At 39.3% G+C, this 18591-nt stretch overlaps 1 protein-coding gene across 1 annotated transcript in view; it reads right to left on the reverse strand.

Moving 5' to 3' along the window:
• Positions 1-18591, reverse strand: part of LOC100750437 (solute carrier family 2 member 13) — a 261443-nt gene that overhangs the window by 42916 nt on the left and 199936 nt on the right. The window contains exon 7 of the mRNA XM_027396332.2: positions 14754-14879. Coding sequence (XP_027252133.1) covers positions 14754-14879 — 126 coding nt within the window. The remainder of the gene's footprint in view (positions 1-14753; positions 14880-18591) is intronic.

The raw sequence follows: 18591 nt of genomic DNA on the forward strand, positions 1-18591 counted from the left end.
TTGAATTTAACATTCATTTATTTGTTAATAGATCACATGTTTGTGCTATAAACAATATTATGAAATTAGATTAAAATTATTATGATTATTACTGTGTGTGTCTATGCACATGCATGTACCACAGCATCCATGTGGAGATCAGAGGACAACTTGGTGACATTGGTTTCATTCATCCACCTTTATGTAGTTTCTGGAAGTAAAACTCTGGGTTGCCAGGCTTTCATGACAAGCAGCTTTACCCACTGAGTCATCTTCCCTGCTTGAGAACAGATATTTTAATGTCTAGTTTGGTATATATGTGTGGACATTGTAAAATTATTTAGACAACAGGAGCTTTGTTACAAGAGGCAATGCTAGGTGTCTTAACTCATCAGATAATATTTATATTTGTAAGAGAGAACACTTTGGTTATAGTTGTAAAGTCATGCTGCATATCAGTGTATGCTAACTACTTGATACAGTACTGTACCTGTAAGTCTCAGAAAGATGCGACGTGATGGAAAGGGAATTAGGATTTTCATTTTATGCTTTTCAGATGTGTGTACATCAACACACATAACTGATTGCCTATAAAAAGATCCATGTTGTATAGCATTAAGCAAAAATGCAAACAACAAAAGCTGTTAGATTTTCAACTCTAACATGTTATGTCTTACAGTAATACACAAGGCTAGCATCTCTAAATTGCAGTTATCATTTTGTCTGAAGTACAGATATAAACTTATCTGAAATTACACATTAAATTTAGTCATAAAGCAAAATTCTAAAGGGTGAAGATAAAGTGTTATAAATAATCATATCATAATTTTAAATTGTAGTCTACTTTTATTCAATTTCCCCTTTCCTTATCCTAAGCCAAACATGAAAGGAAAAACAGGTAATTTAAGTGACACTGATGGCACACACATGATATCTCATTTCAGGTGCTGCATCAACTTATAGCAATCTAAGGATTATGTAAACGATCCAGATGAGTCATGAAAGTTAGTCCTCTTAATTACCGAGCCATCTCTCCAGCCCCAATACAATATTCTTAAAGGGTGAGTTCTTAGGTGTGGTTATCCGGTGCTAAGAGGCTATCATCTAACTCTGGCTCCTACTTGTATTCCATTTACAATATTTCTTTTAACCAAAAGCATATTTCAGGGGATTTTAGCTCCTGTCAACAAAAGATGACGTAGCACCCAAATCCATTTGGACTAAAGAATAAACAAGACAGGGGATTAAAATAGAAACCCTAAAACAACAGACCACAGAGAATTAAAAATTCCTGGGAATCCCATGATGGCTGAGGCAGAGGTTATATAGAACTCAGTGCCAGAGGAGGGACTTAGAGTTGGAGAGTCCACAGACACCAGCTTTCTCAGGTAAGTTAAATATTCATATGCCTTGGCTTTTGTTACAGAGAAAGTAGAAACAGGTAATATTTCTTTCCCTAGTTTACATGAACCAAATACATTTATTTTACTTTACTAATTTCCTTTCTACATATATTTTTGGAGTATAGGTTATCTGGGATGGAGAGGTTATGGATCTTAATTGCCTGGCAACCTTTGGGTATATTACACCTGCAGTTTGGCTTTTATATACTAAAAGAAGCTTTTGTTTTAAATGGGAAGAACTGGGTTGGGGAAGTGTATTATTAATGAAGACTGGTCAAGATATGGCTCTGCCCATTGTAGTCCTGGCTCAAGCTCTAGCAAGGGGGCCTCATAAGTTGGTATATTTGTCACTGTCTTCCCTCGAGGATATATCTGGTTCCTGGGAGGTGATTAGCTCTGGGGTACAGCCTTTCCATCAGAGATAACTGTTCTCATTTTGGGGCCAGTTTGTCCTGCTTGGGTGATCTTTCTGTTCTTTGTGGACACAAGTGAGGAATCAATGCTTTTTTTTTTTTCAAAAGTCTGTTAAATCTTGACTTCAGTTTTTCCTCTGTTGCTTTGCCCTTCAAGGTGGATAATTTTATGGATCCCTCTTCTCACCCCAACACCCTGTGGTGACCCAGAATGTACCTTTTTCATAGCTCCCAGCAAAGCAAGTAGTAAAATTCCTCAGACTTAATTGAGCAGCAATACTAAATGGTTTTCTGGTTTGTGTTTAAAAAGAGATTAAATATGCAGAGTTCCTAAGTCACCTTGTCAGGGATGTGAAGGAGAGACAGGAGAACCTTTATATTCTGAATTAGAAAATAATAGTTCATATTGTAGCAAGGGAGGTGCCCAACACATGTGCATTGTTAAGTTTGCTGTCAGCTAATCATAAAACTGAGATGTAATCTAAGTGTCCACACAACCCCTACCCCAGAAAGTACACACAGAATCAGTGGATAAACTAGGTTCTTCTTTCTGTCCATGGGTCTCAGGCATAACAGGTATCATGAGTTCTGCTTTTCCAGGTACAACTTGGTTGCCTATCATTATGTATGTCTGCATTATGTACTTGATTTGTGAAACTTTTTCATGCATTTCTTGCTAGAGTCTAGAGTCTAGGGTGTTGGAGTTTGGAGGTATTAATCAGGTCCTCAGAAGAAAAGCAAATAACAAGAGTAACAGTAACAGTAAAACAGGATGAAGTTTCATGTTGAGCATGAAGACAAAACACCACCCCACCTCCGTTTCCTTGTACTGTTTGCTGTGAGGGGATGGAAATGTGGTCAGGTAACTTCTTGTTCTTGCTGTCATTCTATGCCTTCTCCATTGTGGACTCTCATCCTTAGAAAATGTAAGCAAAAACAAACTCTTTCTTCCTTAACTTGTTTAGGTCATGGTATTTTACCATAGCAACAGTAAAGTAAATAACTAGAGATGAAGAGACGCTTTCTTCAGTGGTATAACTACTAGTGAGGTGACATACTCTTGTAACAAGCCCTCACCCATGCTCTTGTAAAAAACCCTAATGAAACACACTTCGTTATAAAAATTAACAAAGAAAACAACAACCACAAAAAGGTCAGAAAGCCTAAAAGTAGAAGAGGGGCTAATTGGGAAGAGGAAAATGCTTAGTGAGAGTGGGAGGGAACAAAAAAGGTGGGCTGTGAACATGAATAAATATATCACATACATGAATGAAAATGTCACAGCAAGAGCCATTAATATGTGTAGCTAATGTATGCTAATGACACAGTATGAATCTGGTCTCCGTGTCACAGCACTGGCCTTAGTAACTCTGAGCAATGGACTCATTCCCAGACCTGCTGCTTTGCCAACATGTATTCATTCTTTACTGTGTTTGTCTGTCTAGGTTGACTTTCAAGTCTTTATATGAAGATCTGCTGTCTGACTTCAGCATATAACCAAGTTTTTAAGCTCTGTTTGGAATATTTACATAGGGCGCATGCAGGTAGGTTTCACATGAGTGACTTGAGAGGGCAGCTGTAGAAAACATTGCCAGGCTCTACTGAATTATAAAATGTTGACTTCACTACTCTACTGAGTGGAACAACTTCTATTTTCTTAGCCAGATAATCAGAGCCAAGTACTTCTTTTTTTTAATTCTTTAATTACTACTCATATTTACATATCCATCTCCCCCAATCCCTCAACCTCTAATCCTCCCATGTTCCTCAACAACCCCCCACAACCCATCACCCAAATCCTCCCCAAGGACAGTGAGGCTCTCCACCAGGGACCTTCAAAGTATGTCATATTGTTTGGGGGAGGGCCTAGGCCCTCCTTGCTGTATCTGGGCTGCAATAGTATCCCTTCATAGGGAATGGGCTCCCAAAGTTCATTTGTGTTCTAGGGTTAAAGACTTGCTCCACTGTTAGAGGTCCCATAGACTGTCTTGGCCTCCTAGCTGGCATCCACATTCAGAAGGCTTGGTTCAGTCCAATGTGTTTCCCCAGCTTTATGACTAGGGTCTCCATGCTCTCACTAGGTCAGGTCAACTGTTTCTTCTGGTTTCTGCAGCACTGTCTTGGCTCTTTTGCTCACTCCTCCTCCCTCTCCACAATTGGATTCCAGGAGTATGGTTCAGTGCTTAGCTGTAGGTGCCTGTTTCTGCTTCGAACAGCTACTGGTTGAAGGCTCTAGGAATGGTAACTAAGGTAGACACCAATCTCATTATAGGGGAAAGGCATGAATGTCATTTTCTCCACCACTGCCTGGATTCTTAGTTGGGGTCATACCTGTTGATCCCCTGACATTTCCCCTGTGCCAGACCTTTCTCCATACCTGTACTGTCTCCCTCCATCAAGGTATCTCCTTTCTTGCCCTCCTCTATTCCTCCCCTGTCTCAATCCTCTTGTTCTCCTCCGCCCTCCCCTTCTTCCCTTTCCACCTCCATCCTCTCCACCCTGCCCTGTGCTCCTACTTTGTTCAGGGGTTCTTGTCCCCCTCCCCTTCTTCGAGGGACTATGCAATCTTCTCTTGGGGTCCTCCTTGTTTCCTAGCTCCTCTGGCAGTGTGGATTGTAGCCTGGTAATCCTTTGCTCTATGACTAAAATCCATATATGAGTGAGTACATACCATGTTTGTCTTTATGTGACTGGGTTACCTCAATCAGGATGGTTTCTTCTAGTTCCATCCATTTGTCTGTGAATTTCAAGATTCCTAGTTTTTTTTCTGCTGAGTAATACTCCATTGTGTAAATGTACCACATTTTCTCTATATATTCTTCAGTTGAGGGGCATCTAGGTTGCTTCCAGGTTCTGACTATTGCAAATAATGCTGCTATGAACATAGTTGAACATATGTCCTTATTGTATGAATGTGCATTTTTTGGGTGTAAGCTCAAGAGAGGAATTGTTGAATCTTGAGGTAGACTGATTCCTATTTTCCTGAGAAACCACTATACTGATTTCCAAAGTGGTTGTACAAGTTTGCACTCCCATCAGCAATGGAGGAGTGTTCCTCTTTCTCCACATCTCCTCTAGCATAGACTGTCATTGGTGTTACTGATTTTAGCCATTCTGACAGGATTAAGACGGTATCTCAGAGTGGTTTTCAGCTGCATTTCCCTGATGCCTAAGATGTTGAGCACTTTCTCAAGTGTCTTTAAGTCAGTTTAGATTCCTCTGTTGAGAATTCTCTATTTAGTTCTGCATTCTACTTTTTAATTGCTAGCTTCTTGAGTTCATTGTATATTTTGGTGATCAGCCCTCTGTCAGATGTGGGGTTGGTGAATGTCTTTTCCCATTGTGTGGGCTGGCGTATTGTCTTGTGACTGTGTCCTTTGCCTTACAGAAGTTTCTCAGTTTCAGAAGGTCCCATTTATTGTCAATCTCGATGTTTGTGCTACTGGTGTTATGTTCAGAAAGCCGTCTCCTGTACCAATTTGTTCAAGGGTACCACCTACCTTCTCTTCTAGGAGGTTCAGTGGGGCTGAATTTATGTTGAGGTCTTTGATCCATTTGGAGTTAAGCTTTGTGCATGGTGATAGATATGGATCTATCTGCAATCTTCTACATGTCTGAATCCAGTTATGCCAACACCATTTGTTGAAGATGCTTTCCTTTTTTCCATTGTATAACTTTAGCTTCTTTGTCAAAAATCAGGTGTTCATAGGTGTGTGGGTTAATATCAGGGTTAACAATCCTAATATCTAACAAATTAAACTTCAAACTAAAATCAATCAAAAGAGATAAAGAAGGGCATTTCATACTTATCGCAGGAAAAGTCCATCAAGATAGTCTCAATCCTGAACATCTATGCCCCAAATACAAAGGCCCCCACATTTGTAAAAGAAACATTACTAAAGCTCAAATCAAACATAAAGCCTCACTCACTTATAGTAGGAGACTTCAACACCCTGCTCTCACCACTAGATAGGACCACCAGACAGAAACTTAACAAAGCCAAATACTTCTTAAAAGACTGTGTTGAAGCAAATAAGGCAGTTCTCTAATACCAGTCACAGTTTTCCAATGGATAAAAAGGAAAACAAATAGTACCTTATCAATTCCAGAACCTCATCTAGACAAATCTAGATGTTTTGACAGATGGGCACATTAACACTGGGCCCCATGCCCTCGTGCCTCATGCACTGCAGCTCACTTTCAAGCTTTTAATATAGTTCTCACCAAGACTTAAATAAGCTATTGTTCTCTCGAGCACTACAAGTATATAAAAGAGAGTCAAGATTTTTAGAGTTTGGAACAGACTTCATTCACTTATGCCAATATGACGAGGGAATTCAACATTATTAAAGGTATTTTTAGAGGTGGTAATGTGTAATTTCATAAAGTTTAGTTAGTAACTAGTATATGAAATATTCTGACCTATAGCTTATCATAAACATTTATATCTCAAGCATCTAACAATTAAACTTGCAAAAAGACAGAGTTGGTTTCTAAAACTCACTTTCAATTATCTCCTTTCCCAAATGTCTTTGGGTCTAATCAGTGTACATGGCAAATGCCATCTTAATGTGCTTATCACTGGGCAGATTTAACCATGCACTGTAATGCTCCGTCTCCAAAATTAGCAATCTTAAATATGCTTTTGTAGCAATGCAATATGAGAAAAAAATACTTCACTCTAGGAGACTGGGACTTTTCCTGAACTTCACAGCCAGAGGTAATACACATTGAGGTAACTTAAGACTGCCATTGTACTCAGTCTGATTTTTCAACCCACTTGTTCAACAGCCTTTAAGAGAACAATGTGACAACAAACCTTACTTGCCTGGGATTTCCCATGTAACCAGTGTGTGTGTGTTGTGTGTGTGTGTGTGTGTGTGTTTACATATACATCAGTCACTGCAAACAGCAAATAGGTTGAAAACAGCCTTGTCTGACATAAATGTTGAATATGATATTCGGTTATCACTTGATAAATGATGTTTGCAATACTGTTTGTCGCCTTGTTCAACTGGGATCAGTTAGAGACAGTGACTTGATCCCTTCTAAAACTCTATTAAGATTTATATAAAGTATCCTTCATTCCTTTTCCATGTGACACTTCCTGTGCTATTCAATAAAAGAAAGTATAAAGCTCTTTGCTGGAGACAGATATATTCAGAGAGACACAGAGGGTCACACGACAAACACAGGGACAGATTCACAAGACAATCTTCAGGCAGTCACAAACTCAGACTCATACAACAAACAAAAGGATGGAAGACACAAGGAGAGCTCATTGTTGGTTAAGTGACATCAAGAGGAAGGGCTTTGATTTCTTTGTTAGTATGACATGAACACATTTATTGGTGACTGGGTGTTCACTATTAATGTATTCAAAATGATGACATACTTTGATGGTATGTATACTATGTCAAATTCCAATGCCAAAAATGATTTCAGGAAAAGCTACATTACAAAGTATGAATATTCTATGATTATGATCAGAGCTTAAATTGGATTGTAATAATCAATCTACCAATTTTGAATTGTAGGAACTACCCTGCTATTAATGAATCTTAATACAAGGTTCTACCTTGTATTAATGAACTTACAAATGCCTTGTCTTGGATGACACATGCTCTTCGAAGAATTCTGTCTTTGTTCATCAGAACTTTGCCTTCTAATCCCAACCATTTCTGCTAGTCTCTACTTTAAAAATATTCCCACTTCCTACCACCTGTAGCATATGCTTCATATTCATGACCTTTGGGAATGTCTTCAAAATTATTCAGCATATCTTTCTATAACCACTAATACTTCCTTTGCTATTTTTGCTTTCATTTTTAAAATTAGCTTGCTTTAGTAATTTAGGATTGCTGTTTCCACAGCAGAATCTCGCATATCTTACTTTACATGGCAGTGGAAGGCAGTGTGTCTTTATCATCCAAGCGAGGGTGGACGATGCCTAAGCAATAGATGTCTCAGATTCCATTGTGATTTACACAAACCAACTTGGTTTCTTGCTATTGGCACAGATCTGTCTGATGCCAGCTATGAGTATGCCTCCCTTCATCTGTAACCACAGCTTATGCAGCACCTGCTAAATGGGGACATGCCCAAGTTTATAGCAGAATGAAAAAGGGTATGGAAATTTCTGGATAAAAACTTGGTTTTAAAACTTTGGCTCAGAAATGACACAGATTGGTTCTACTTTCCTTTGCTTGGCCAGAGTAAATCACATGGATAAGCTGAATCCAAAAAAATAAAAAAAAATATATAGTCCTCTCCCAGGGAGCGGCAACATCTGTTTTTAGCAACAATAAAATCACTACGCTTGCCAGGAATGGGAGAGAGCTATAATAGACGGAATGAAAACAACCATGTGTTTAATTTCTAGCTGACTTTTCCGGCCCAGGTGTTAATGTGCCAAGGACTTTCTTTCTATATTGAGTGTGTTTCTACTGTGTCTCATCATGTGATCTCGAAGCACATCCTGGTCCAGGCATCATGCGGAGTCAACTCACTCACAACCACTGCCAGTTTGAAGCCCACACCAATGGAAATGCAGCAGTAACAATCCAATTTCCTAGTAGCACTCGGATAACATGCTCCAACCATCTCCAGCAATGTCCCCGGTGCTGCCTTTGCACTTGCATCATTTCCTGTTGCTGACTGAATCAGTTCTTGATGAACCATCGCTGTGAACCCACACTAACTAAGATATATCAGCCAAGCCCTGATTGGCTCTTACCCTGCCAAAAACAGACTTACAGTCTCCAAATCTTCCTCGGTGAGAAGTAACTCAGAGACAATATTTCAAAAGAAGTACAAACTGAAGAAGACACTTGAAAAATGTAAAAATAAGGTGGATGGGCTTTCTGCAAATGTGAATTTTGGCAAAAACCCAAGTGTAGTTAAAATAAAATATATAAATTGTTTACCAGTACAAAATATGAACTAGGAAATTAGATAAATGAACACAGAGGGAAATTATTCTGAAGTGTTTTGGTTTTCTATTTTCTTATACTTTACAATATAATGAGTACAGGGTGCAATATATTTAACTGTTATAACCAAGGGACTCTTATGTTCTTGGACTAGAAACATAATAACCCAAGATATATGATTTCTGATATTAAACATAGATGAGAACTTTAACTACTATTGATCTAAAAAAAAGTAATCTGGCATGATGACTTATGTCCAAGCAGCATAACTTTAAGTGGATCAAAATATAACATATCTCTGTAACATATAAGCTAGTAATATTTAATTATAAATCATGTTGTTATTAGGAATATAGCTAGGATTTTTTCCTATCATATGGATAATAAAAATGTACCAATCTAATACATACATATCTTTAGATACTATGTTTCATTAATGACAGGTTTCTCTTTCTACACTCATAACTGATGCATCTTTAGAAAATACTTTATAAAAAGGTCACAGAAGGAAAACCGTTGTTTTTATGCTCAACAAGTTCTGGACTGTACATGGTTTTACGCCACCACTGCAGACTCACAGAGTGCTTGGCATACCAGGGATGTTCTGAGAAAACTGGAGAATGTCTTCCTTCAGTTGCTTAAGTATTTTTCTTGTAGTTCAGCTTTATGCAATCTGGAGTATATGGTTAAATTTTATTAGAACATCTTTCAGTGTTTTTTTTTTTTAAAGAATCAGGTAATAATGTGTTAATCAAAACTATGATTCTCCTGTTTTCTTTTACATTTTTCCTCTTTTGGAACCATTTACAAGAGGATCACTAAGATGAAATAATTAGGACCCCACATCCTCTGCTTTGAAGCTTGGATTCATTGCAAATCCTCTCAGGTTTATAATTACTGCAATCAAGCATTTTGATTAGGACAGGACACAGCACTGGAACTTAGAGTCTAGGCAAGAACATCATAGCCATCTGAGCACAGAGCACTTCCATGCGATCAGGCAGTTAGTAGCCAACTTGTCCCAGAGCTCAGATGATGCCCGTTGGGGCATCTCTATCTGGACACTAAGCTCTGAGCTCGGAGGATGCTCCCCTCTTGCTAGGCTTCCACTGACTCTGGGCCAGTGGTCGCAGGGGCTGTGCTGCTCTCTTTCACAGAGAGAGAGGCTGTAATGTTCTTGTGAGGGGAACTTTGCTCTAAGGTTTGTGGTAACTGCAGCTGTGTGGAGAAAGTCTTTTTTCCCTCCTGGGAGTCCCCTGGAGCAGGCTGTACCACACTGTTAAGTGTCAAGGGGTGTGGGCCTTATACAATGCTTTTTCATAATTATCATTGATCTGTGACCATAACAGTTTTCTTGTAGTTATGCTATTACAAGGTTAGTGGCTGCTATCTATATGCCTTGTTTAGTGAGCTGTTCAGACAGAACGTAAGCAAAAACTGACAACTTATTTGAACAAAAATGATTATTAAAATTTAGGCAGAGAAGGAAGAAGAAATTGTCAACCCTGCACAGAAGCAAAGGAAGGAGAAGTCATTAAGGACATCGGTGCGCTGGTGGGAGGTGTAGGCTGAGCACAGTTTGCTCAGGCAAGTGGTAGAATGCAGAGCCAACAGGCTGCACGCTGTATCAAAGTTTGGCTGGGAGAAAAATATCTCAGCTGAATGAAGCTGTGAACAATAAACTGCCAAAGGGGGACTATATCCAGCTATTTTAGTGTTTCTAATTACAGAGCTGAAATGCTGTGTTATAGGAAACAAATACTGAACCAGCACACTAAGAAAGCATCCCTCATTAATGATATTTTTAGTTAGCATTGAAATTCCAGAATGGATTATTTATGGTTTTGTGTAGATAGAGAACTGGGAGGTATGGAGGAGGTGGAAGACACATACAGGCATAAATGAGAATTATCCTAATGCATTTATCAGTTTAGATACTGATGCTTATTCTGTCTATACAGTGTTCCTGACATACCACCCCCCAACACACACACAGGACATTTCTGCATTGTTATAACTGTTTTCAAATATGCCCCTTACATTGCTTAGATACATTCTAAAGAACCACATTGCTCAATACATCTGCTACTACCAGTCTACTGATGGATATGAACTCCGAGGAGACCAGATGTCCTAGTGCCATTTAAAGACATCTATCACATTCTTAACTGTGTATATGTCCCCTGCTTAGCTGCAGCTGTTTCAAAAGAAGCAGACTTACCTTTTTATTTGGAAATCTTACCTGTCAAAAAGAAATTATACTTCACAGATATTCTGAGTTGGTTCTAGAAACTTCTATGTTTTCTGGAAAACTTTAAATGAACCTTCAAATGCACTAGTCACCAAACTCATTTGAGTGTCAAAATACCTGTTTTCTGTTGCATGTCTTTTCATTCTAAATATTGCTTACATCTTTTCTCTCTTCCTAGCCAGGACTGTACCAGAGTTTTCTCAACTTGTACAGACCTCTCTAAAGATCAACAGCTCTGGACTTTTGTACCTTCCTGGGTTTTACATTGCTCCTCTTGCTTCTGTCTGTGAATTTCCTCTCCACATGCAGGCCTACTCTGTCCCTGATTCTGCCTTTTCCGAGTCTGGTTGGCTGTAAACTTTGACATCTGTTTTCCCATCATTTGTTTTTTAAAGATCAGTATTTTTTAAAAATTATTATCATGTGTATGTATCACATGTGTGCAGATACCCAAAGAAGCTAGAAGAGGTTGTCAATCCCTGGAGCTTCAGTTACAGGCATCTGTAAGCTGCCAGGATTGGACCCCAACTTGGATCCCTTGCAAGAGCAGCAAGAGCTCTTAACTTCTGGGCCATCTCTTCCAGATCATACGATCTGTTCTTAATTTGAACATTTTGTTCTTAGTTTCTCAATTAACTTAGAGAAGGTCATAAATATCTCTCTGATTTTTTTGTGAATTTTTGTTGTACTTTGGTCAGAAAACATGTCTGCATGTTAGTCTCTGGATTTCCTTAGAGGTTATTTGAATGTATATATTAATATACTTGCTCAATTTATTCTTTTTTATTAAACACAACACAGTTTTGCATGTGTTCCATGTTGGCTTGAAATTAATGAACTTGTCAGGCTCAGTATTTAATTTCTATATTAAACTTGTAAGACTCCCAAATTGTCTAATTTATGCTAGTTTTGTCTTCTTGACTTTTAGTACTTAATTTTTTCTACTCAAGTTCCAACATTTTTGTACTTGTTGTTTTTAAATGGTGTATAGAATATATCTTTAAAAAATTAGTCCAAATATATTTGTCTTTAATCAGAGTATCTAATTGATTTATTGTGAATAGATTTAGATAAATGTTTAATTTTCTTCAGTTTCCTGTGAATTCTCAAAACCATAGTTTTGTAAATTTTCCCTCTCCTGTCTTTCTTAGCTTGATTTTATTGCTACTCCATTTGGTAGCTTATCTTTCAAACAGATCACACATGGTATATTTTTTATACCATGCTTCACACATTTAGTTACCTAGAATTTTAGTTTCTTAAGTTCTTTTTGTGTGTGTGCAAAATTTTCTGGGTTATGACACACATGCAACATATAGACATTCACATATGTGACATATGTCTTAATTAAGTGTTCAAATTTGAGTAGAGTATAAAAACATATCCTGTATTTCTTTAAAGCTGAACCATCTCGCCAGCTTACAAGTTAGTTCCCTAAAACATGGGACAATTCAGTAGTTATTTTTCTAAATTACTTTTTCCATATATATGTAATGGTGATTTCTGTGCATGTATGTGTGCTTGTGTATGTGGACACACGTGTGCAAGGTTGCACAAGTATACATTCACATGGAGATCTAAGGTTGATATTAGGTGTATTTCTAGATCAGTTTCCATATATATACTGCCATAAGGTCTAGTGTTGAACCTGGAGGCCATTTCAATAGTCTGTTAAGGCAGCTTCTTCTAGGGATCCCTTAGGACTTGCATGCACTGGGGTTCTAGGCTGGCCTCCCAGCCCACCTAGATTTTATGTTAGCTCTGTGGATCTGAACGCCAGTAATCACACTTATGTAGCAAGTGTTTTATTAGCTGAGCCATGACCCCAGTCCTCACACATTTTAGTTATATGGATTTTATAACGTGTTTATAATTTCATGCAACTAATTTTCAGTCTTATTTTTTCTCCAATGGTGAGCACAAATCCTAAGAGTTGAAACTCTAAGTGAAGATATCTAGAATATGAAATCAACTAACTGGGCTCATTAAAATAATAGACTTTAACAGTGTCTTGAATGAGCAAAAAAATGGTCCCCAGAGGCACAGGTATCTCAGTGCTTGGTTCCCAGTTAGTTTGGGGCGTCATGGAACTTTAAGAGGTGGCTGGCACCTTGCTGGAGGAAGGGGTGGGCTGGCAAATTACAACCTTCCCCACCCACTCTCTGATTTCTCTATGAGATTAAAAATGGGGCTTCTCAGTTTCCTGCTGCCGTATCCCCCTCACCATCATAGACTTGCACCCTCCTTGAGCCATGAACTGAAATAAACTCCTTCTTCCTCTGAGTTGCCTTTGGCTGTGATGCAATGTCACATCAAGGGACTAGGAGCCAATGCAGGTGTCAGGGCAACATGTCCTGCAGCAAAAAAGGTAACTAGTGCATTGCTGTGTTTGGGAAGACTTCTCTTAAAGTGTTTGCTTAAATAGTGGTTGGGGTTTTTGCATATCTCTTTGTAATTAGTGTATTTCATATGTAGTCTGGAGTTGTATACAACTAACATAAAATTCACTTCTACTTTTTTGAGCAATCACCTAGTAACACAGTAATGCAAGGAGCATAAGAATTGATACTCGTATGTTACTCGTACTGTACCTCTAGTATGTTGTGTAACTTGTTAGGATACACAAGCTATGGTATTACAGGGTTTGTCCTTGTCAAAGCTTGGATAGTGAGGAGGCAGAGGGTACTATTTTTAAGGGGATTTAAAAATGGAAAAAGAGGTTTACGTCATATTAAATACATTTCCATAAATTTTGGGTTCACGGATATGGACACTGGCTCTTAAATGTGAGGAATACTCATTGCATACAAATATTATTTATATATTCATGAAAAACCAATGTGGTCTGGCCCAAACAGAAATGCTGATAGCTTTCAGACAGGCCACACACTGATGCTTAGCAACTTTTATTCTGAATTTGGTTAGTTTCCCTGGGCCACAAAAACTCCAGGGGAAAATAGTTCAATGAAATGATTTAAAGGGATGTTAACTTATTTTGACTTTACAACAGTCTTATTTGGGTTCAGAAGATGACAGTTTGGAAATTACAGTATGGAGTGGGAGAAACTGCCCTGTGGATAGCAGAAAACACCTACTTCACCTAAAGAGCCTGGAGGCTGGGCTGAGGGTAGCTGTGTAATAGGGTAGTATTTGCCCGAGCATGGGGGCCTAAGAGCTTCCTTGTGCATTTTGAAACATGCTGGATTTCTGGATCACCAGAGCATGCTGTACAGCCTTTTCTGAGGAGCACATGGAACAGCCCTGCTGCACAGTAGACACTCAGTCTCATAGGCGATAACACCTTCTCTTATGGAAGCCAGTGTCACTGGCAATGTCTTCCTTCATATACTGATTCTGGATTTTTAATTTCTAAAGCAGTTATTGCGTGTTTGTATGTGTGTGCCTGCCTCTATATAGAGGTCACAGGATCCTTCTCATGGTTAGCCTCTTCTATCTCGTGGGTCCTGGGGGTTGGTTCAGGCAGGATGGGAGCCTTAGTAGCAAGCACCTTCACCTGCTGAGCTACCTTGCAGGCCTGAAACCTTTATTTTTTTTAAAAAAGAAGATATGAAACTAGAAGAGACTATTAAGGGAAGGGGAGGTGGCCAGAGGAGGGGAAGAAAATGAAGTAAGAGTTAATACAACCAAACTGTATTGTATATATTCATGGAGATATCACAACAAAATCCATGTCTTGTACAATGGGTGTAAACCAATAAAATAAGCTCATTTTGAAACTGAATGATAGTCTCACAGTAAACAGTGTGTGACATACCTGCCCCAGGCTGCCTCATTTGTAGATTCTTTATTAACTGGAACACAGGAGGAATCAATGACAGCTGAACTGTTCATCTTATAGCAGAAACCGCAGTCTGGATCCAGTATGCACTCATTACAGTAACTGAAATAGGAAAGAATAGAGGTAAAGTCATGTTGACCTGGTCAGCTGGTGCTTGTTACACACCAACTCCAGATGCTACCCCCACAGCTCATACTATTTTATTAGATTTGGCCAAGCCAAGTGATATGACAAGGTCCAGATGACATCTGGGTTGTCACTTCATTTCTCCATGTAGATTAAAGCAACTTTGTAAGCTACTATGTAGTAAGGTGAACATAGAACAAGCTTGGTAGACCTGCTTTAGTTTTGTGTTTCTCTTTCACGCTCCATCTATATTAAAAACTGGAAATGTCTTCTCCCACATATATGCACATGCGCATACATATATTTAAAATAATGAAAGAGAATTTTTGAAGTAAATCTTTAACAAAAATACAAATACCCTAAATCCAGCCATTGCTAACATCTTAGTGGATATTTGTACACTTAACATTAACACATTGAGTTCCAATTGTGCACTAATCTTAGCTGAACACAAATGAGTATAGGAAGAAACGCTAATCTGAACTAAGTACATCTATAGTCAGATCACAGAGAGGCATTCTATGAGTCACTACTCAGTAAACTGTATTATTGAGCAGCAGAGAAGACTGAAGTGGGCAGAGTCTCCCAACTCTAGCTTACAACATGGGTGTGGAATGAGCTTTCTTGTGGGTACCCTATCCTGTGACATGTAGATTGACAGCTCTTCATGTGCACCCCAGGCACAGGCAGCATTGGTCATAATACAGATGAACAAATCAAAACTCTGATTTGTGGCAGTTAAAAGGCGAGGATGAGAAATAGATGTACATGACAATATCCATAACAAAGGGAAGGGCTGACTTCCTACCTAAGAGGCAGAGGGGCTTTCAAGGGCTGGAAATAAGTTCAGAGATAATACCTAAACTAAGAAAGTCCTAAGAGAAATTTGCCAGGCAAAGAAAAAGGGTATAATAGAGAATTGGTTATTTTGTTGTAAAAAAGGCCAATCAGCACAAAATTAAGAATTCTCACTCTGCACAAGTCATTATCCTCTGGAGTACCAGGGGAGATGTAGGCCGCCAGAATAGGATGTCTGAGAGACACACAAAGACTCCAAAGTCACGAAGTATTGTGTGGGAATCAGGATTCACAAGACTCAGTACAGGTTAAGTGAAGTTTATTTGGGGAGAATGAACTTACAAAAGAGGCAGGTGACTGCTGCAGGTTCCAGCTCCAAGGATCTACCCGGGCTGTTCTCTGTGACCCGACCAGAAGCAAGAAAGGCAGCTGGAGTAGGGGACTCCAGATCTAGACCTACCTTCCATCACATCCGCACCCGTAACCACCACCAAACGAGCATGGTCAGTGCTACAGGTGTGGGCGGGGTGGATATCTCACTACAATGCATGATGGTATTTCTCAATGCTCCAAGTTGAAATGGCCCTTTGGCTCATTTAACTAAACGTTAAGACATCTGCATTGCTGAAAAGTTAGATTTACTTTCATGTTAGTGCCCTGCTGTCAACCTTTCCCTCCTTTTGAATGAGACTTCAATTACAGACAGAATTCCGGGAGACCTGTAAGAATTCACTGAAGGTCTGGCTTTTGCTAGGGTTGTTTACCTAACACAATGATACTACCTTTTCTCCCAACATCTTACCTCCCAGAGAAAACTGGAGGTTACTGTTGAACTTCATCAGCTTTCAGCTGTGACAGGGGCAAAGCCAGGCTTGTCCCCACTTGTTTTCCCTCCCAGGGTCTGAGGACCAGAGTTGTGTATCTCCTCCACTCTGGCCATCAGCATGACAGACACTGCTGCAATGGCTGTACTATTCTCTCAGCACACAGTCATAGTTTATGTGGGCGCTTAACTGTTTCCTTTGTTAAAGCTTCCTCTCTGATACTCCATGTGGCTGCCCCAGGGTTCTCGCAAAGAAAGGAAGGCAAACATTGAAAATGGATATTGCCAGTCCCTACCTGACATGGAGTTTTCGGGCCTCTAGAGGTGACAGAGTTCCTCAGCACTCTGTCATCATTGACTGGATTTCTTTGCTTTCCAATCACTTACACCATTTTATGGAAAATTACTCTAAATGGTGCAACATGCCTAACATCCACTTGATATTCTGAAGTTAGCAGTAAACGTTACATACCATGGAGATCAGCTGAATGACCTTTTACCAAGAACGTATCTCATGACTGTAGCTTGAATAAATGGCATTAACAAAAAGAATAGCTAGAAGGGGCCATTCTTCACTAAAGGTACCCTACACAGAAAATCGATCATTGAAACACAAGATCAATGCCTGTAGGAATTTGCCAAACACAGGTTGCTTTTCATGTGTGAAATCTACTTGCCCCTTGAAAACATGTGACTATGAAGAAGCTCCAAATTCTAGACTTGAAGTGTTATTTACCAAGAGCACATGACCTGAAAGGACCTGCTCATAGTGTAACTGAGACAGAGGCATGATTTAACTTCATAAAATGTGGGAGCTGGTACTGTTAGGTCCATAACACTCCCACATCCCATGGTAGTGCTGCTGGCAATGTCCTAGATGACAATGTGGGCTGAGCTCAGGCTGGGCTCCGACTGCGGGGACAGAAGGACTGCTAACATAAACCAAAGCTTAGAGTCAGCATTCCTTTGAAATGGGTAAAGCAGGTTCCCGTGTATCAGAAAAAAAAAAAAAAATTCTTCCTTTGCCTGACCCCTACAGCCAACTACCTCTGGTAATGGGGCATCTAGTTCCCCTTTAGGCAAATGAACTGTAACAGATTGAAGTTCCCACCTAGTTCCCAGACTGCTCTGGCCTGTCACATTGGTATCTGCTCAGATAGCAAAAACTACAGTTGTGGCTAACACAAAGAAATTTCATAGTTTCTTTTTTTCTTTATTTAATAAAAATTGTTTTTATTATATGTGTGATAGTGTGCAAATAAAGGCATGTAGGGGGTTAGAGAACAACTTTTAGGGGCCAGTTTTCTCCTAAATGGGATCTGGAGATTGAATACAGGTTGTCAGGTTTGCATAAAAAGCCCGTTTAACCACTGTGCCATCTCACCAGCCCAAGAAATATTATATGTTATATATATGTATATATAATATATATGTTTAGAAGAAAGTTTGATGGGCAATGTCCTTCTGTATATATGTTTCTGTTATTGGTTGATTAATTAAACACTGTTTGGCCAATAGCCAGTAGAGGCAGGAAGATAGGCAGGGCTAGGAGATGAGAAGAATTCTGGGGAGAGGAGGCAGAGAGAGGCTGCCAGGAGATATGTCTTGTGGTGGTGGAAGGAGTCACAGGTCCGGACCCTTCTCTAGTAAGATAAGGACATGTAGAAATACATAGATTAGTAGTCATGGGTTAATAATTAAGACAGAGATAGCCAATAAGAAGCCGTAGCTATCAGCCAATAGTTTTATAATTAATATAGCATCTCTGTGTGTTCATTTGGGGTTGAAGTGGCAGGACCAGGCTGGAAAGAAAAACTCCAGCAACAAAAGTTAATTAACAAGGCATTTAATAAAGGGACTCTGCTCTTTAAAGAATTGCTGAATGAAATGAGTGAGGGTTCCTTCCTGTTGGTACACAATCTTTTGGAACCAGTCCTTTGCTCTGCTCTGACACATCTCTGTGTATGATGCCTCTGATCAGTCTGTTTTTAACAGTGAACTCTCAGGGGGTGAGATCCTGCTTCTGTAATTTGAAGAGTAGCATTGAGCTCGATACAGGCTGCCTTC

This window comes from Cricetulus griseus, chromosome 2, assembly GCF_003668045.3.
Source record: "Cricetulus griseus strain 17A/GY chromosome 2, alternate assembly CriGri-PICRH-1.0, whole genome shotgun sequence".
Lineage (NCBI taxonomy): Eukaryota > Metazoa > Chordata > Mammalia > Rodentia > Cricetidae > Cricetulus > Cricetulus griseus.